The sequence below is a fragment of the Octopus sinensis genome, linkage group LG3, assembly GCF_006345805.1.
Source record: "Octopus sinensis linkage group LG3, ASM634580v1, whole genome shotgun sequence".
In the NCBI taxonomy this organism is placed as follows: Eukaryota; Metazoa; Mollusca; class Cephalopoda; order Octopoda; family Octopodidae; genus Octopus; species Octopus sinensis.
In genome coordinates this window covers 64,338,212-64,354,663 of record NC_042999.1, presented here as the reverse complement: position 1 = coordinate 64,354,663, position 16,452 = coordinate 64,338,212, and the positions used below count along the sequence as shown (strand labels likewise).

The 16,452-nt window shown below is 37.4% G+C and overlaps 1 protein-coding gene across 7 annotated transcripts in view; it reads left to right on the top strand.

Moving 5' to 3' along the window:
* The window catches only part of LOC115209144 (mediator of RNA polymerase II transcription subunit 12-like protein), a 106,508-nt gene that overhangs the window by 22,779 nt on the left and 67,277 nt on the right, over positions 1 to 16,452 (top strand). For all 7 annotated transcript variants that reach the window (XM_036501047.1, XM_036501045.1, XM_036501046.1 and 4 more), the window contains 7 exons: positions 1,808 to 2,001; positions 2,865 to 2,975; positions 6,071 to 6,210; positions 8,022 to 8,277; positions 10,617 to 10,716; positions 13,775 to 13,911; positions 16,169 to 16,300. In XM_036501047.1, the coding sequence (XP_036356940.1) occupies positions 1,808 to 2,001; positions 2,865 to 2,975; positions 6,071 to 6,210; positions 8,022 to 8,277; positions 10,617 to 10,716; positions 13,775 to 13,911; positions 16,169 to 16,300 (1,070 nt within the window). The remainder of the gene's footprint in view (positions 1 to 1,807; positions 2,002 to 2,864; positions 2,976 to 6,070; positions 6,211 to 8,021; positions 8,278 to 10,616; positions 10,717 to 13,774; positions 13,912 to 16,168; positions 16,301 to 16,452) is intronic.

Genomic DNA, 16,452 nt, shown 5'->3' with positions numbered 1-16,452 from the left:
AGTGAGTTCATGGCTTGCAGGACAGCCTGCTGTGCTAACCTTAGATTGTAAGGTGACCTGCTGTGCTTGAGGATACCGATTGAGTCAAGTACATCAACACATCAAAATAAAAATCAAATGGAAATTGTAGTTGTGATACCTGTGCTAATGGCACATAAAAAGCACCCACTACACTCACGGAGTGGTTGGCATTAGGAAGGGCATCCAGATATAGAAATACTGCCAGATCAGACTGGTGCCTGGCATAGCCTCCTGGCTTCCCAGATTCCGGTCGAACTGTCCAACCCATGCTAGCATGGAAAATGGACGTTAAAAGGTGATGATATATATATATATATATATATACTCAAAATAAGCAACCCCATTTGATTTATATGGATAATACCATACAAAATTCTGGTGCCTTTAACTTAAGTACCATATTCATCTGAATCTAAATTTTGCTGAACTTATATATATATATATATATGTAAATAAAAGTGAAATTCTGTCTATCTCAGTCTAAATTTGCTCTACATAGACTTATTGCACCTTTTTGGAATCAGGATGATCCGAGGATTGAAAATCAGCCCTTCATTTCGTTCTTGAACATCCAGCATTGGGATCTGATTTAAAAGCAATTGGGTTGCTATTTCTAGCTGGTAAAGCTTGGCTGATCCATGCCATCTTGGTTGGTGTTTGTTAGATGGCATCAGAGATTGAGGAGGAGATAAGTGACATTCGCTTCATTAATTTTACATCGAGATAAGAACTTTGGGACAAATTGGCCAACCGTTGGAATTTAAATTGGAACGGGAGCAATAGAATAATGGCATTACAGAATAAAATCTCCTCTATCCTTAACCTCTGATCAAACACTACTGGGTCATACGGTCATGCTATTTAACTCTCTTTAGTTTAGGGCTGGGCTGCAGGCTTAATTAGCCCTCCACAAGAGCTAGTGTTAAAGTCTACATGGAGTGCAGCTTTTAAGCTAGCATATATATATATATATATATTATAGGTGCAGGTGTGGCTGTGTGGTAAGTAGCTTGCTTACCAATCACATGGTTCCAGGTTCAGTCCCACTGCGTGGCACCTTGGGCAAGTGTCTTCTACTATAGCCTCGGGCTGACCAAAGCCTTATGAGTGGATTTGGTAGACAGAAACTGAAAGAAGCCCATTGTATATATGTATTATGTGTATATATATATGTGTATTTGTGCCCCCCAACATCGCTCGACAACCCCGTAACTTAGCGGTTCGGCAAAAGAGACCGATAGAATAAGTACTAGGCTTACAAAGAATAAGTCTTGGGGTCGATTTGCTCGACTAAAGGCGGTGCTCCAGCATGGCCACAGTCAAATGACTGAAACAAATAAAGAGAATATAAAGACATATGGACACGATGAGCTGTAGCACTAGCAACTTATGGAAGAGGATAGTAACTCCAAGCTGTTAAGAACAGATGGGACTTTTTAACTGTGTTGCAGGTGATATCTTTCTAGTGCCACAAAATGTACCCATTCCACATTATAAAGTTTATATATCCCCATGCAAAAAGGTAAAAAAAAAAGCTTGCAAAACAATTGGATTGAAATATATACAACAACAAAGTCAGTTGGTCATATCTCTTGTGTGTGTTGGATGAATAAGATATATGATGGGTAGTGAGATGGTGTGGATGTAAAATGATTATAATGGCAATGTGCATTAGTTCAAAATTGCACCCCTGCTAAAAAACAGAAAAGATTTGTGGCCTTGTGCTAATGTAAAAAAAAAATATATATCTTTTAACTATTAGTATATTTGATTTCAATATTTTCAGACTGGTGTCAAGCCCTAACAAAATACATGAAAGAACAACTTCAGAAAATTCAGGAATATTATCATAGTCTAAACAACCAAGGTATACAGTCCAACTTTTTAGGGCCCTCAAACCCGGCCCATTCAGTTGCTGATTTTGAAATAGCTGTTAAATATTGGCACTTCTGCTGTCGTCTTGCCAGACATCTATATGAGGTAGGCGAGTTACACCTCTAATTAATAATTGTATTTTTCTGCATATAATATTGATATAAATAGAAATAATACATTTCTAAATTTCCCAGAGAGATTTAAGCAGTAGTGATATGATAAAGTAGTTCTATGCTGTCAACTTAATGTAACAGTCCCATCAAGAGAATAATGCTACTGCTATTTAGCCCTAGGAAGCAGCACCGCTTTCTGTCAGCCTTTTATAGAATTTTAAATAATAAAAAATATATTTATATTATTTGATTTTTTTATAAGGTAGCCTATTTTGTATCAAAAAATGTTCCAGAAAATCAATCTGTGTCTTTATAAAGCACAAAGTTAGTATTTAGATAATTGACAATTAATGATTCAAGAACAGGCCTTCCAAAATCGGAGTGCATCTTGGAAGCGTGTATGCCTTATGAATCATAATATACAATCATCATCATTGTTTAACGTCTGCTTTCCATGCTAGCATGGGTTGGACGATTTGACTGAGGACTGGTGAACCAGATGGCTGCGCCAGGCTCCAATCTGATCTGGCAGAGTTTCTACAGCTGGATGCCCTTCCTAACGCCAACCACTCCGAGAGTGTAGTGGGTGCTTTTAAAGTGTCACCGGCACAAGGGCCAGTCAGGCGGTACTGGCAATGGCCACGCTCGAAAATGGTGTTTTTTACGTGCCACCTGCACAGGAGTCAGTCCAGCAGCACTGGCAAGGACCTCGCTCGAATGTTTTGTTCACATGTCACTGGCACAAGTGCCAGTAAGGCGACGCTGACAACGTTGAATATATGTTTCTTTTAGTGACAATAGTTCATAAATTCTAAATTGATTTCTTTCTTTTTCTTTCTTTTATTATAACTACAGGAGGGTTTGCTAGACCGGCACGAGTTTCTCACTTGGTTACTTGAACACATGGAAAAGATACGACCAAATGACGATTCTGTGTTGAAATTATTACTTGGACAAATTGTTTATGTAAGTTATTAATATTATTATCTGTAGTGCAGCAAGCTAGCACAATTGCTAGCATGCTCGACAAAATTTTATGTGGTATTTTTTCCAGCTTTACGTTTCAGAGTTCAAATGCCACCAAGGTCAACTCTGACATTTTTACCTTTTGGGGTTAATAAAGTAAGTACTAATTGAGCACCTGTGTTGATGTAACTGACTGTCCCCCTCCCCTCAAAATTTCTGGCTTGTGCCATTAAAGCAATGGATTTTTAGAGTCATCATCATCATTGTTTAATGCCAGCATTCCATGCTGGCATGGGTTGGACGTTTTGACAGGAGCTGGCCAGGCAGAAGAATACACCAGACTTCTGTGTCTGTTTTGGCATGGTTTTTACAGCTGGATGCCCTTCCTAATACCAACCACCCCACAAAGTAGACTGAGTGCTTTTTATGTGGTACCAGCATAGGTGAGATCAGATTTGGCATTGCTTTTACTGTTAGACTGGATGCTTTTCACATGGCACCAGAGTGTTGGAAAAAAAAAAAATTACCTTGCGGTATTTGTTCAAATCCTGCTGAAGGCAACTTTGCCTTTCATCCTTCCTGGGTCAGTAAAATAAAGTCCCTGTTCAAATTTCATCAAGGTTGAGTTTGTTTTCATCCTTCCGGATGTAAGGCAAATAAGTATTACCCACTAGTACTTATTTTGATAAGTACCAGTGAAGTACTGGAGTTGATTTAACTAACTAGACCCTTTCTTCTTTCCAAATTTCTCATCATTATAATTGATGTGCCTATGGGATTTCAAATTGTTTTTTTTCTTCAATTTTTTTTAACCATTTAACCCTTTTGTTACCAACCTGGCTGAAACCGCCTCTGGTTTTGTACTACAAATGTCTTGTTTTCATAAGTCTTGAATTAAAATCTTCCACCAAACCTTAGTCACAATTTATGTTCCAAACACTAGCTGAATGATAACTAAGTTATTTTTACTAAATTCTTTGTTAATTTTAAAGTAATTGAAAGAAACACAGAGCATCTCAAAATAAATACAGTAACAAAAGGGTTAGTCTAGGAGGAAAGGGCCATGCCCATAACCCTTTATCTCTTTTCATGGCCTCTGAGACTGGTGGGAAGAAGGGAGGAAATTATCTTTAACCTTTTAGCATTCGGATTATTCTATCAAATGTAATACTTATTCATTTACATTGTTTTGAATTAATCCTGCATTACTTAATAGCTTCAACATTTGAGTGATGTGATTGTTTATTTCTAGAATGACATTGTAGGGTCATTCTAAAGATGTTAAAGGTTAAATATGGCTCCAAATTTTGCAAAGTCCTCAAATTCAGATCAGGCCTCAACTTTGAATGCCCATAAAATCAGAATTATAAATAGTTAGGAGCTGAAAATTTCAGGATTGACTAAGGACTAGCACTACTTAAGAAAAATTTCTGGCACCACCTTTCAACCTGGGTTCATCATTCCCTCTTTGCAATATTTGCTCAGGCTCTTTGTAAATCCTGATATGGTAAGCTTAGCCTTTCATCATTTCAGATTCAATAAAATAGAATACCAATCCATGGCAGTGAGCTGGCAGAATTGTTAGAGTGCCAGACAAGACAGTTTGTGGTATTTGTTCTAGGTCTTTGAATTCTGAATTTTTGTGCAATAAGATTTAATCCATCACTTAGTTTAACAAGCGGAATTTATTCTGCTGCAAGAGTTTGGGTCAGGTTTTCAGTCAAACCCTTTAGCATCTTGACTGGCTGCATCAGACCTGAATATTCTACCTTTTTTATGTTCATACCAGCTCTGAGATGCTCTGTATTTCTTCCAATTAATTTAAGATATAACAAAGAATTTAGTAAAATAACTCGGTTATCATTCAGCTAGTCTTAGGAACATAAATTGTAACTAAGGTTTGGTGGAAGATTTTAATTGAGAACTTTTGAAAGCAAGGCATTTGTACTACAGAGCCAGAGGCGGTTTCAGGCAGGTTGGTAACAAAAAAGTACCTTAAAATTGAAACATCTTCAACATTTAAGGTCTTGTTCATGCAACCTACTCCTTGAATACACTGCCAATAAATAATCATGTTTTAGCATATCGTCTTATATTGTAAAGACTCCTCCACTTAACTGGCAGAACCATTGTTCTGCCAGTAAAGAACCATTGTTCTGAGGGTGGTGAGCTGGCAGAAACGTTAGCATGCCAGGCGAAATGCTTAGCGGTATTTCATCTGCCGCTACGTTCTGAGTTCAAATTCTGCTGAGGTCGACTTTGCCTTTCGTCCTTTCGAGGTCGATGAAATAAGTACCAGTTACGCACTGGGGTTGATATAATCGACTTAATCCGTTTGTCTGTCCTTGTTTGTCCCCCTCTGTGTTTAGCCCCTTGTGGGTAGTAAAGAAATAAGAACCATTGCAACATAAGGAAATGTCAGTAAGATCTCAGTTTTATGGTAGGCTATATTGAATCATTTAAGCCTCTATTCTGCGTGATGGAAAGGCAATATTTACTGCTGCATTTAGTTTTGGTCTTATTCATTCATTATCATTTACTGTCTCATTTTCCATGATTGCACGAGTTAGCTGGAATTTATTCAGACAGATTTTCTGTGGCTGGATGCCCTTTTAGTTGGCAACCCTCATCTGTTTCCAAGCAAGGTAATATTTCCCATGGCAAGACATGTTTTTTGTGAAAGACTTGAAACAAACAATATTATTTGTGTGAAGATGGTGCTCATTTACAACCACCACATGACATCAAGACAAGGGCATGCACATGCGTGTGCACACACACACACACACACAGTATTGCTCATCCTGGGGCTGTAGCAGAAGACACTTGTCCAAGGTGCCTTCAAGTGGGACTGAACCTCGAATCACATGGTTGGGAAGCAAGCTGTTTAGCCATACAGCTATGCTTGTGCCCAATGTCAATATCTGTTGCTTTTACTTTTGTATTTCAGCCTTGTTGACTCTATAAAATATAGGACCAGTTAAGTACTGTGATTGATAAAGTTGTTATCCCTTCCTTCCCACAATATTTATACCCTATGTTTAAAAAAAAATAAAAATCAAGATTTCCTTCTAATGGAAGACATTTTTGTTCAGTATCTAGATGAAGTGTCTATGTCAGTTTACTTATCACGAAAACTGTCTCACTTTTGTGCCAAAAGAATCGCTCAGTTTACATCAGAATATGGAATTTGCTCTCCTCGAACCGATTCTCCTATGATGACAAATGGAAATGGGTGAGTAAAGTTTGGATTTCCTTGAATTTACTGATGGTTTTCATAGTTTCTGGTGTTTCAGAAGACTTCAGTGAAAATGGTAAAGTGAGTGGAAAGTTATATCCTTGACTTTTTGGTTGGGCATCTAAGACTGGTGGGAGGAAGAGAATGAGTTATCCTGAGATCAAAAACCTGGTATAAATACTTCCATAAGAATGGACCTTATTAAAGTGCACTCAAGGGCCAGTCTTAAACCAGACAACAGATTTAGTACACTACTTAATATTTTTCTCTTTGTACCGCTCACAGCCAAGAACATGTCTTTTTGTCTTAGTTTCATAAATGGTAATTTAAAATTGCTTATGTACATAAAAATATTTTGTTTTGTTTTTTGTTGTTGTTTTCTATACTGGCATGACGTGAAATCTCTCTCAGTATTTTATCATCTGACACTCAGAAGAGAAAATCTTCAATCTTCATTGTATATAGCATGGTTTTAATGACGAGGCATTCTTTGCATTGCCAACCACTTTAAACTATAAATGGAGTTTATATGATCATATCACTGGCACCAGAGAGACTATCTGCTTGGACCATAGAGTCTCATGTACCTTATTAACTCTGGCAGGAATTGAACAAAAATGTAGAGGAATGAAACTATATACCCAACGGTAGTTTCCATGAATTCACCACCATGAGTTATTAGATTATTAACCATTAGGTGATGGGTTTTGTGATGTGGCTATAAGAAGGATTATTTTAAATGTTTGAATTCTTTTGATATCACCCTGCTGGAGACTCCCTCTGGTTCTGTGATTCCAACTGCCTGTTTAAAGTAATTTAAATTAAAAACATCCATCAAAAATTCATGGTAGTTTGTTTTAAATACCTATTTTATAATGACAAAGTTATTTTATTAGATTCTTTATTTTTAAAAATTAATTGAAACAAGAGCAGATTATTTCTACATAATTATGATAGCAAAAATGTTAAGTTAGTCAGCTTGACTGAGGGGCTGTACTCATGATGCTTGTTGCCTCCCCCCCCCCCCAGATTGATGTGGCTACAGGGTGAATAATCTTAGAAAAAGGTGGATGGACAAGAGGGGAAATGGGTTCTGGTCAGAATGGTTACAACAAGCCCATTTTGGGCATGGCTCTTCATCAGATAGAGAAGGTGCTGAGAAGAAGAAAAGTAGGAAGGAGTAGATAATCCACAGAATTGTTTACATCATAAGAATTCATAGGCGTAGGAGTGGCTGTCTGGTAAGAATCTTGCTTATGAACCACATGGTTCCGGGTTCAGTCCCACTGCATGGCACCTTGGGCAAGTGTCTTCTACTATAGCCTCGGGCCGACCAAAGCTTTGTGAGTGGATTTAGAAGACGGAAACTGAAAGAAGCTCGTCGTATATATATGTATATATGTATGTTTGTGTGTCTGTGTTTGTCCCCCCAACATCACTTGACAACTGATGCTGGTGTGTTTACGTCCCTGTAACTTAGCAGTTACTAAGCTTACAAAGAATAAGTCCTGGGGTCGATTTGTTCGACTAAAGCCGGTGCTCCAGCATGGCCACAGTCAAATAACTGAAACAAGTAAAAGTAAAAAAACAAAGTGAACTAAGTTAAAGGCAGTCAAGGACCAGCTGGTAATATTAAGAGAAGCATAACTTGATTTGAACTCCTTATGAAAAACTAGTACTGTAAACTCTCATTCATTTCACCATTTTATAATAGTGGTGTTTTTTTTTTCTGTGGATGTATGGAATCTTAATTGTGTTTGAATACGTTCCCTGTATATTGAAATGTCTCTGTTGTTTAATTCCCACAGGACAGGAAACAATAACCCACTGTCAAACCCTCTCTCTGTGCTCTTCACTGAATATGTATCGTGCCTTGAACATCGTAGCCTCATTCTCATGTTATGTGCCACACTACAAATCATTACCATCCGCTGTCCTGCTGCTCTTGTCTGGAACAACCTTGGTGATGGCAAAACTTGTAACTTTTTATGTGGATCACCCTTGGATCTACTTGGATGTGGTACTTCTTCACTTCCTATGCCTCCTAACCCAGACAATCAACTGGTAAGTCTATAGAAATTTATGGTTTTTTTATATACACACACACAAACATACTTTATGATCATTTAACATCTGTTTTCCATGCTGGCATGGGTTGGATGACTTGACAGGAGCTGACTGGGCTAGAAGCTGCATCAGGTTCCATAGCCTGTTTTGGCATGGTTTCTACAGCTGGATGCCCTCCCTAATGCCAACTGACGTTGTATACAGGGAAATCTAAGAACAAAAAAAAAAACAGGGAAGAAACAACACAAGTCAATTGGATGTACGTAGTGAATTTATTAAACTGACACTCAGTGAAAGTTTTCGTTGGGAAAGTAGGAGTCATCATCATCATCATCATTTAACGTCTGTTTTCCATGCTAGCATGGGTTGGAAGTGGGTGGGCATGGCTCTTCATCAGATAGAGAAGGTCCTGAGAAGAAAAGTAGGAAGGAGTAGATAATCCACAGAATTGTTTACATCATAAGAAATTTAGAAACTTCAAGCGTCATGAAATAAATAGGTTTTTTTTTTTTGTTTTGGTTGTTTGTAACTGTTGATCTCAAAATAGATAAAGCTATAAATAACATATAAATATTGGATAAAAAAAAAACAAAAACAAAACCCGCTTACTTTATCTACATTGAGTCCCACTCAAAAAGAAAGATAAAAAATTTATCCATATCTCACGAGGTTTCAGAATTCTTATGACATAATTCTCACTGGTAAGATCATCATCATCATTTGCTGGCATGGGTAGGATGGTATGACGGGAACTGGGGGTGCTGCACCAGACTCCAGTCTGATTTGGCATGGTTTCTATGACTGGATGCCCTTCCTAATGCCAATGGATGTTAAATGATGATATATGTAACTTTTTCTGAAAAAACAGGGGAACAAAGCTTCTAAATTGAATGGAAAAATTTGAAAAATTGCTTTGTTCTAATGACAGAATACCTTGCTAATGCCAACCACTTTACAGAGTGTACTGGGTGTTTTTTACATGTCTCCAGCATGGCACTGGTAATGACCACAGTTTACCTAGCTTGGCCTGTCTTCTCAATATATATAAATAAATATTTTTTTTCTTCCGTCTTCCCTTCTCTAGATCTTTCCTTTTCCTATGTTTCTGACGAAGAGCTCTGCTCGAAACGTAAAACCCTCCTTCTTCCCTTCCTTCCTGAGCGTCCAGTAATATTATATTTGTTCCACATCCTTGCATTGTTGTGTTTTCTCTTTGTGCTTTCATGTTTGGATTAACTATATATATATATATATCATCATTTAACATCCATTGGCATTATATATATATATATATATATATATATATATATATATATATAAATAAATAAATAAATAAATGGAGTTAAATGCAGGTGTAATTCAAATACTTTTACTTCCGACACATTACCAAACGAAAGACTTTGGAAGAACTTGGAGGGCGAATACAAGAAGTTAATTCTTCCACCCCACAAGAGTTCCTGGTGAAATCAGTTGATGCAATTCCAGGGTAACTCAAGAAGCTGGTGGCAACATATTGAATTTTAAATAAAACCTCATAATAAAAACTTTCCTCTCATACCAATTTTTTTGTAAAAATTACAATTAATAAGCAATAATAAATCTCTGAATGAGATGTAAACAGTAACTGCTCGACAACGTAAAGTATACTAGCCATCTCAATATCGCTAAAGCTACAGTAACACCCACCCTTAGTGGTTAGCCATATTGAGATGGCTAATATACTTTACAATTAATAAATAATTTATAATTGTTTTAGGATAGGGTGTTTATGTGTCTTGGTTGCTTTACAAGCCAGTTTTTGTGTTATTTCTTGTTATCCATTAATTCATTAACATTCCTTTGTCAAAAGTAATGCTTTTTTTATTCACATTGTTTTCAATAAATCATGCATTGTCTCGTAGCTTCAAGATTCTGATGCTGGGATTGTTTTATTTTTAGAATGATATTGTTAGGTAAATGTGAGAAGCCGAATCTGGCTGTTTTGAGCATAAAGCAGGTAGGATATCTGAGCCTGATATGGCTAGTTTAAATACTAAAGGGGCTAATTATCATCTAGCTTACCTGTAGAAATTCCATGGTTATTTTGAAAATTATGTTTTGAAGTTTATATGAAATACACAATCTCATTTGCAATGGTATTTTTTCAATGAAATAAGTAGCAGTTATGCACTGGGGTCAACATAATCAACTATTCACCTTTTTGGCTTTGTTTCTGTAGTAGAAAGGCATATAAATAACACAAATGTTATTTCTATGATTGCCCCAGTATTACTGCAGTCCACTAACATAATTTATGGAGATAAATATTATATATGCTTTTCCTATGTTCTTTCAAGATACGAGCCAAAATCCGTGCTGTTGAACAGCAAATTAGACTTCGTGGTCATGCTGCTGAAGTCAGGTGGTCATCTGATAAATGCCAACAGTCAACTAAAGGTAATATTGTGTGTGCTTTCTTTCATCTAATTTAATTTCAACATCAAAATTTATGTATTTATATGCATACTAGCACTATGACCCGGCAACACTGGGTCATAGTGCTAGTGCATGCATATACAGCTGCGTGCATGCGCACATACACACGAGTACTGTCCAAATCTCTGACCAATCACATACAGCTAGCTGGCATTCAATTGGCATATCAAGTTTCGGGCATTTTGATTGGATTTTGGATAGAAAATTCACAAAAAAGTCACTTCTATTGATTTTTTTAATGGCTTTGTAGGGTGACTAGGGAAATGTAAAGATGTGCACGACCACACTTGGACGGTTTTGAATGACCATAGAAAGTGCGAGCCCTCTAACTGAAAAATTGTGGATTTGTATAAAGGACACACACACAGACATTTTGCCGTTTATATATAGAGAGATATGTGGAGAGAGAGAGAGATAAAAGTAAATGGATTTTCTTTGGTGTCAGCAGTAGATATTTCATGTGTTCAAGCAACTGAATTACCTCCTCATTGTATTAGCATGTAAATGGATGAATTTTCCACTGGTACTTGTACAGATAATGTAATTCGTAGGATGAATTGGTATGACCTAGCGTAATGTAACAAGACTGGCCTTTTGAATTACAGATATAGTCCAACCCACAAGCTCCCACAAATTTCATCAACTCAATGTCATTCACAAGATTTGATTGCTCTGAGGCTATGGTAAAAGATACTTGCCTAAGCTACTACTCATTGGGATCAAATGTGGGGCTCCTTTACTGTGGAACAATCTTCTTAATATGTCTTAAACATAAGACATGCACACATACTGCATGCTGTTTGAGTTCACATCAAAGTCAAGAGGTAGTAGGTTCAATCTCACTGCATGACATTTTAGGCTATTGTCTTTACAGCAGTCCCTTGATACACACACACACACTGTGGCTGTGGTAATAGGTTTGCTTCTACTACAGCCCCTGATCAACCAAAGTGGATTTGGGAGAGAGAAACTGAAAAGAGTCCATTTGTGTGTGTGTGAGTATGTGTATATGTTACTGTCTCCTTGTCTTGACTTAGTATGATAGTTGTAATTCACCACTTGCAAGCCGTATCTTTCATTTACATTCTTCCATCAAAACATGTCTGGTCACGGAGAAATATTACCTTATTTGGAAACACATGAGGGTTGGCTACAAGATGGTCATCTGGCCATAGGAAAGTTGCTTCAACAAATTCTTTCTGACCCTTGCAAACATGGAAAAGTGGACACGAAAATGATAATGAATGATTAAAAGCTTTTTCTTTTTTCTTCACAATTCTGAGGTGCTAGACTCAGTTTATTGCTTTGGACTGTGGGCATGTGTTGTTTACTATAGCTTTGGTTGATTTGAGCATTATGAGTAAAACTGAGGGTATGGAATCTGTGTAGAAACCTATTGGATGGACTTAGTGTAATGTATCTCAGGAATATACTTTGTGTCACATGTGCTACTATAATACAAATGGATTATATTTCTAATTAAAAGGACCATAATATTTCATGTTGGTTCTGGCTGGGGAATAAATGAAGAGTATAAGTATCCATGGAATATTTAGCCACTTACATTATAAGTCAAGGAAGGTAGTTTTGATGATGATCATCATCATCATTTAATGTGCACTTTTTCTTGCTTGCTTGTGTCAGACAGAATATGTTTCTACAGCAAGATACCCTTTACCCTTCCTATCAACAAACTTCACCTGTTTGCAGGCAAGGTAATAATTTGCCATGACCCGACATGTTTTTCACAGAAGACTCACTCTCATTCTCACACACACACACACACACACACACATGATGGACTTCAGAGGGCACTGGTTGGTCCCTGGACTATAGAAGAAGACATCGCTTGTATGACAGTGATGCTCATTTACAACCATTAAGTAATGTCAAGACAAGGATACACACACACATTTACCGTGAGATTGAATCCAAGACCTCATGATTAGAAGGCAAGCTTCTTAATCACGCAGCCACACCTGTTGATGGTTAACCCCTTCAGTCACGAATAAAAAAGTAAAACTATTTTTTAATTTTTATTTTTCATTTATACTGAAATACAGGTAAATAATACATACTGAGTAAATTTTTAAAGAATTCAATATTCAATATGCTTAATATTTGGCATGGATAAATAAATATTTTGCTAACACTTGGTAAAAAATATCAATTTACTTACCTGTGTGAGATTTACGAGAAGACGCAGCCATCCTCTATGACTTGTGAGCAAATACTTGAGTCAGAATGACATGGCCTTGGTTATATATGCGTTTTAGAGGTGTCACAGTTAACTGGTAACTGTGACTCAATTAATTTATATTCCATTTGTAATTTGTGCTGGAAAATTGTCCAATACATTGGACAAAATGACTGAAGCAGTTAAACTGAAAATAATCCCTGTTGAAACTGACAAAAATCCATTCATTTTTCAGTTAGAGAGAATGAGAATGGAATATCAGCTTATTATTATATTATACTAGCTGGCCCTGTGCCGTCAAAAATGACGGCTAATTGTAGTATTTTATGTATAAATATGGATGGTAAATCAAATTAATTTAGTTGTCAATGTTATCTAGTGGTTGTCTTTTGAGATGTGACATCAATCATCATTTGTTACTGAAAGAACACATACATGCATTCACATTCTTCCCTTGTACATATGCACACATACACACATATACTCACACAGAGTTGAAACACTGTTTGATTTTTCTTTTCAGCATTGAATGTTCACCATCCCACTTCCATTGCACAGACACACACACACACATTCACATATCTTTCTTTTACATACACACACATATACTCACACAGAGTTGAAATGCTCCCATACCGGTTTGCCATCACCCCTTCCTTCCTTATTCATCTATCACCCCTTCCTTTCTCATTCATATGTTGTGACAGAGAAAAGCACAAGAGTATTATTATAGTAGATAATTGAATATATACTGAGCAACAACTAGCTATCTTGTTGATTTTTACTGAAGCTAATATTATTTTATTTAATTTTTCTTCTCAGGTTTCACTATCAGTAAAGTTTTGAATGTATTGGATATCCTCGATTGCCATTATTTTGACAAAGTCGATGCCAATAACTCAATGAATTCTCTGTACAATAAAATCTTCTGTCACAACGAAAATAAAGAAGGTAATGAGGTAAGCCAAGAATCCTTTAATGTCTTTGAAATTTTTTTACAGACTACATGTACAGACACATCATCATCATCATCATCATCTTTTACATCCATGTAAATTTTTCATGCATTATTATTATTATTATTATTATTATTATTGAGTGAGAGAGCAATGCATGCCATCAAAGTGACACTCGGGTAAAATATACGAAGCCCAGTATACCCATCATGACTACCCGTCTGATAAGAGTACACCAGGCATATGCATCACAACCATATGTGCGCGACATGGTGATCTCATATCACGATAAACAGCGCATGACTTGCAGGTGGGGCCCAGTTAGAATTTTCTTCTGGTCGAGTAACCCATCCCACTCAAAAGGTCCCTGAATAAGGGTTGTTTAAGGATGTTGAACGACCCACCCATGTTTCCAAAGGTGAATTATCCAAACCTCTACGAATTCCTTTCAACATAAGGCTATGATGCTCCCCAACTACTTCTGCTTATGATCAGAGATGCACATTTTGTCAGCCACTAAAGTACATGGTCAACTGGTTAAGGTCAAACAACTGACAAACAAATCTGTGGTATTGAGCAGAATATTTGCTGTAGCCCATCTTTTATACCAAGACAGAACAATATTATTATTATTTTTATTATTATTATTTGTTGTCATTATTATGGCTGGGTTCCAACAACAAAGTCTACCCGCTTCTCAGTCCATCATCACTGCCTCAAGGTCCTGGATACATTCCAGGCCAATGTCTGCTATCAAGTTGTTGATGTAAGTGTGGCACCGTTTTCCTGTTATTGCATCATCTTCAAGTGGGTTCCACAAGACTTATTTGGATGCCTCTAGTTCAGGGTGGCACATCCAGTGACCAGATAATCGCAGTCTACTTTGCCTGATTTCCTTGCTAACTTCTGGTCTCCATATAGGCATTCAATGAGTACAGCCTTTCCCCTGATGATGCTAGAGTCTTGTCCTCTTTCCTACTTTCCTCCAGCTTCCATCTATCCAATGTCACTCATAAAACTTGGGTCAACTCAAGGTTGTGGTTAAAGACATTGCTCAAGGTGCTACGCAGTGGGATCGAACACCAGACCTCATGATTGCAGACAGTATTATTTGAGTTCGACTTCTGGCAGAGATAATTTTGGCTTTAAAGCAATTAAACAAGTACCAGTTATATGCTAAGGGCAATAAAATAAAGTACTAGTGATGTGTTATCTTGGACTGTGGCCATGCTGGAGCACTGCCTTGAAGTGTTTAGTCAAACAGATTTCCCCCTCTCCTTATTTTTAAAGTCTAGTACTCATTCTATCTATTCTCTTTTGCTGAACTGCTAAGTTACAGAGATGTAAACGAACCATCACTGGTTGTCTAGTGGTTCAGGGGACAAACAAAGACACTAACACTCACTCTCATTCACTCACACACACACATGATGGACTTCAGAGGGCATTGGTTGGCCCCTGGACTATAGTAGAAGACATTTGCCCAAGGTGCCACTCAGTGGGACTGAGCCCAAAACCTCATGGGTTGCAAAGCAAGTTCTTAACTACATCGTTATGTCGGTAACTGTAATGACTGGTTAATGTTAATGTTGATTTAATTGACTTCACCTCTTCTCTTTGACCCGTTGCCACTGGCATCCGTTGTTAGTGGAGCGCTAAGAGTACCATATGAGTGAGATTGTCGCCAGAGCAACAAACTGGCCTTCGTGCCGATGGCACGTTAAGCACACCATTCAAGCGTGATCGTTACCGCATCACCTTACTAGCTGGTGGCACGTGAAACATTTGAGCGAGGTCGTTGCCAGTGCTGCTGGACTGGCTCCTGTGCAGGTGGCACGTAAAAAGCACCATTTGGACGTGGCCATTGCCAGTACCACCAAACTAGCCCTCATGCCAGTGGCACGTAAAAGCACCCACTATACTCTCGTAGTGGTTGGCGTTAGGAAGGGCATCCCACTGTAGAAACTCTGCCAGATTAAATTGGAGTCTGGTTCGCCAGACCTCAATCAAATCGTCCAACTCATGCTAGCATGGAAAGCGGACGTTAAATGATGATGATGATGATGATTAACTTTGAAAACCTCTAAAAAAAAACCTTCAATTGATTTGAAAAGAAAGTAAACTTGGTTTCTATTGTAAATTTTGTGCCTGTTTAACATCCAAAATATTAATGATTATGTTAAATCTAAATCAGAATTATATAAACCGAAATGTTTGTAAGTGTTGTTAATCATTGCTTATTTATTTGACCTCTCTTCAGCCGCTTGTTAGTGATGACCCGATCATTAAACTCCTCATTGACTGGGCAGTCACCATACAACGGACTGGTAATTACAGAGCTGTCGTTGTTGCTAAGTTGTTAGAACGACGCCAGAATGATATGCGGAATGAGGTTAGTTTACTTTTTCCTTTTATGTAATGTGTGTTGTTGCTTATTATTTATTTACTAGCAGTATCGCCCGGCGTTGCTCGGGTTTGTTTTAACCCTTTAGAATTGGAATTTTTGAAAAGTAAAGATTTTGCATTATGTAGCTTTAAGTAAAC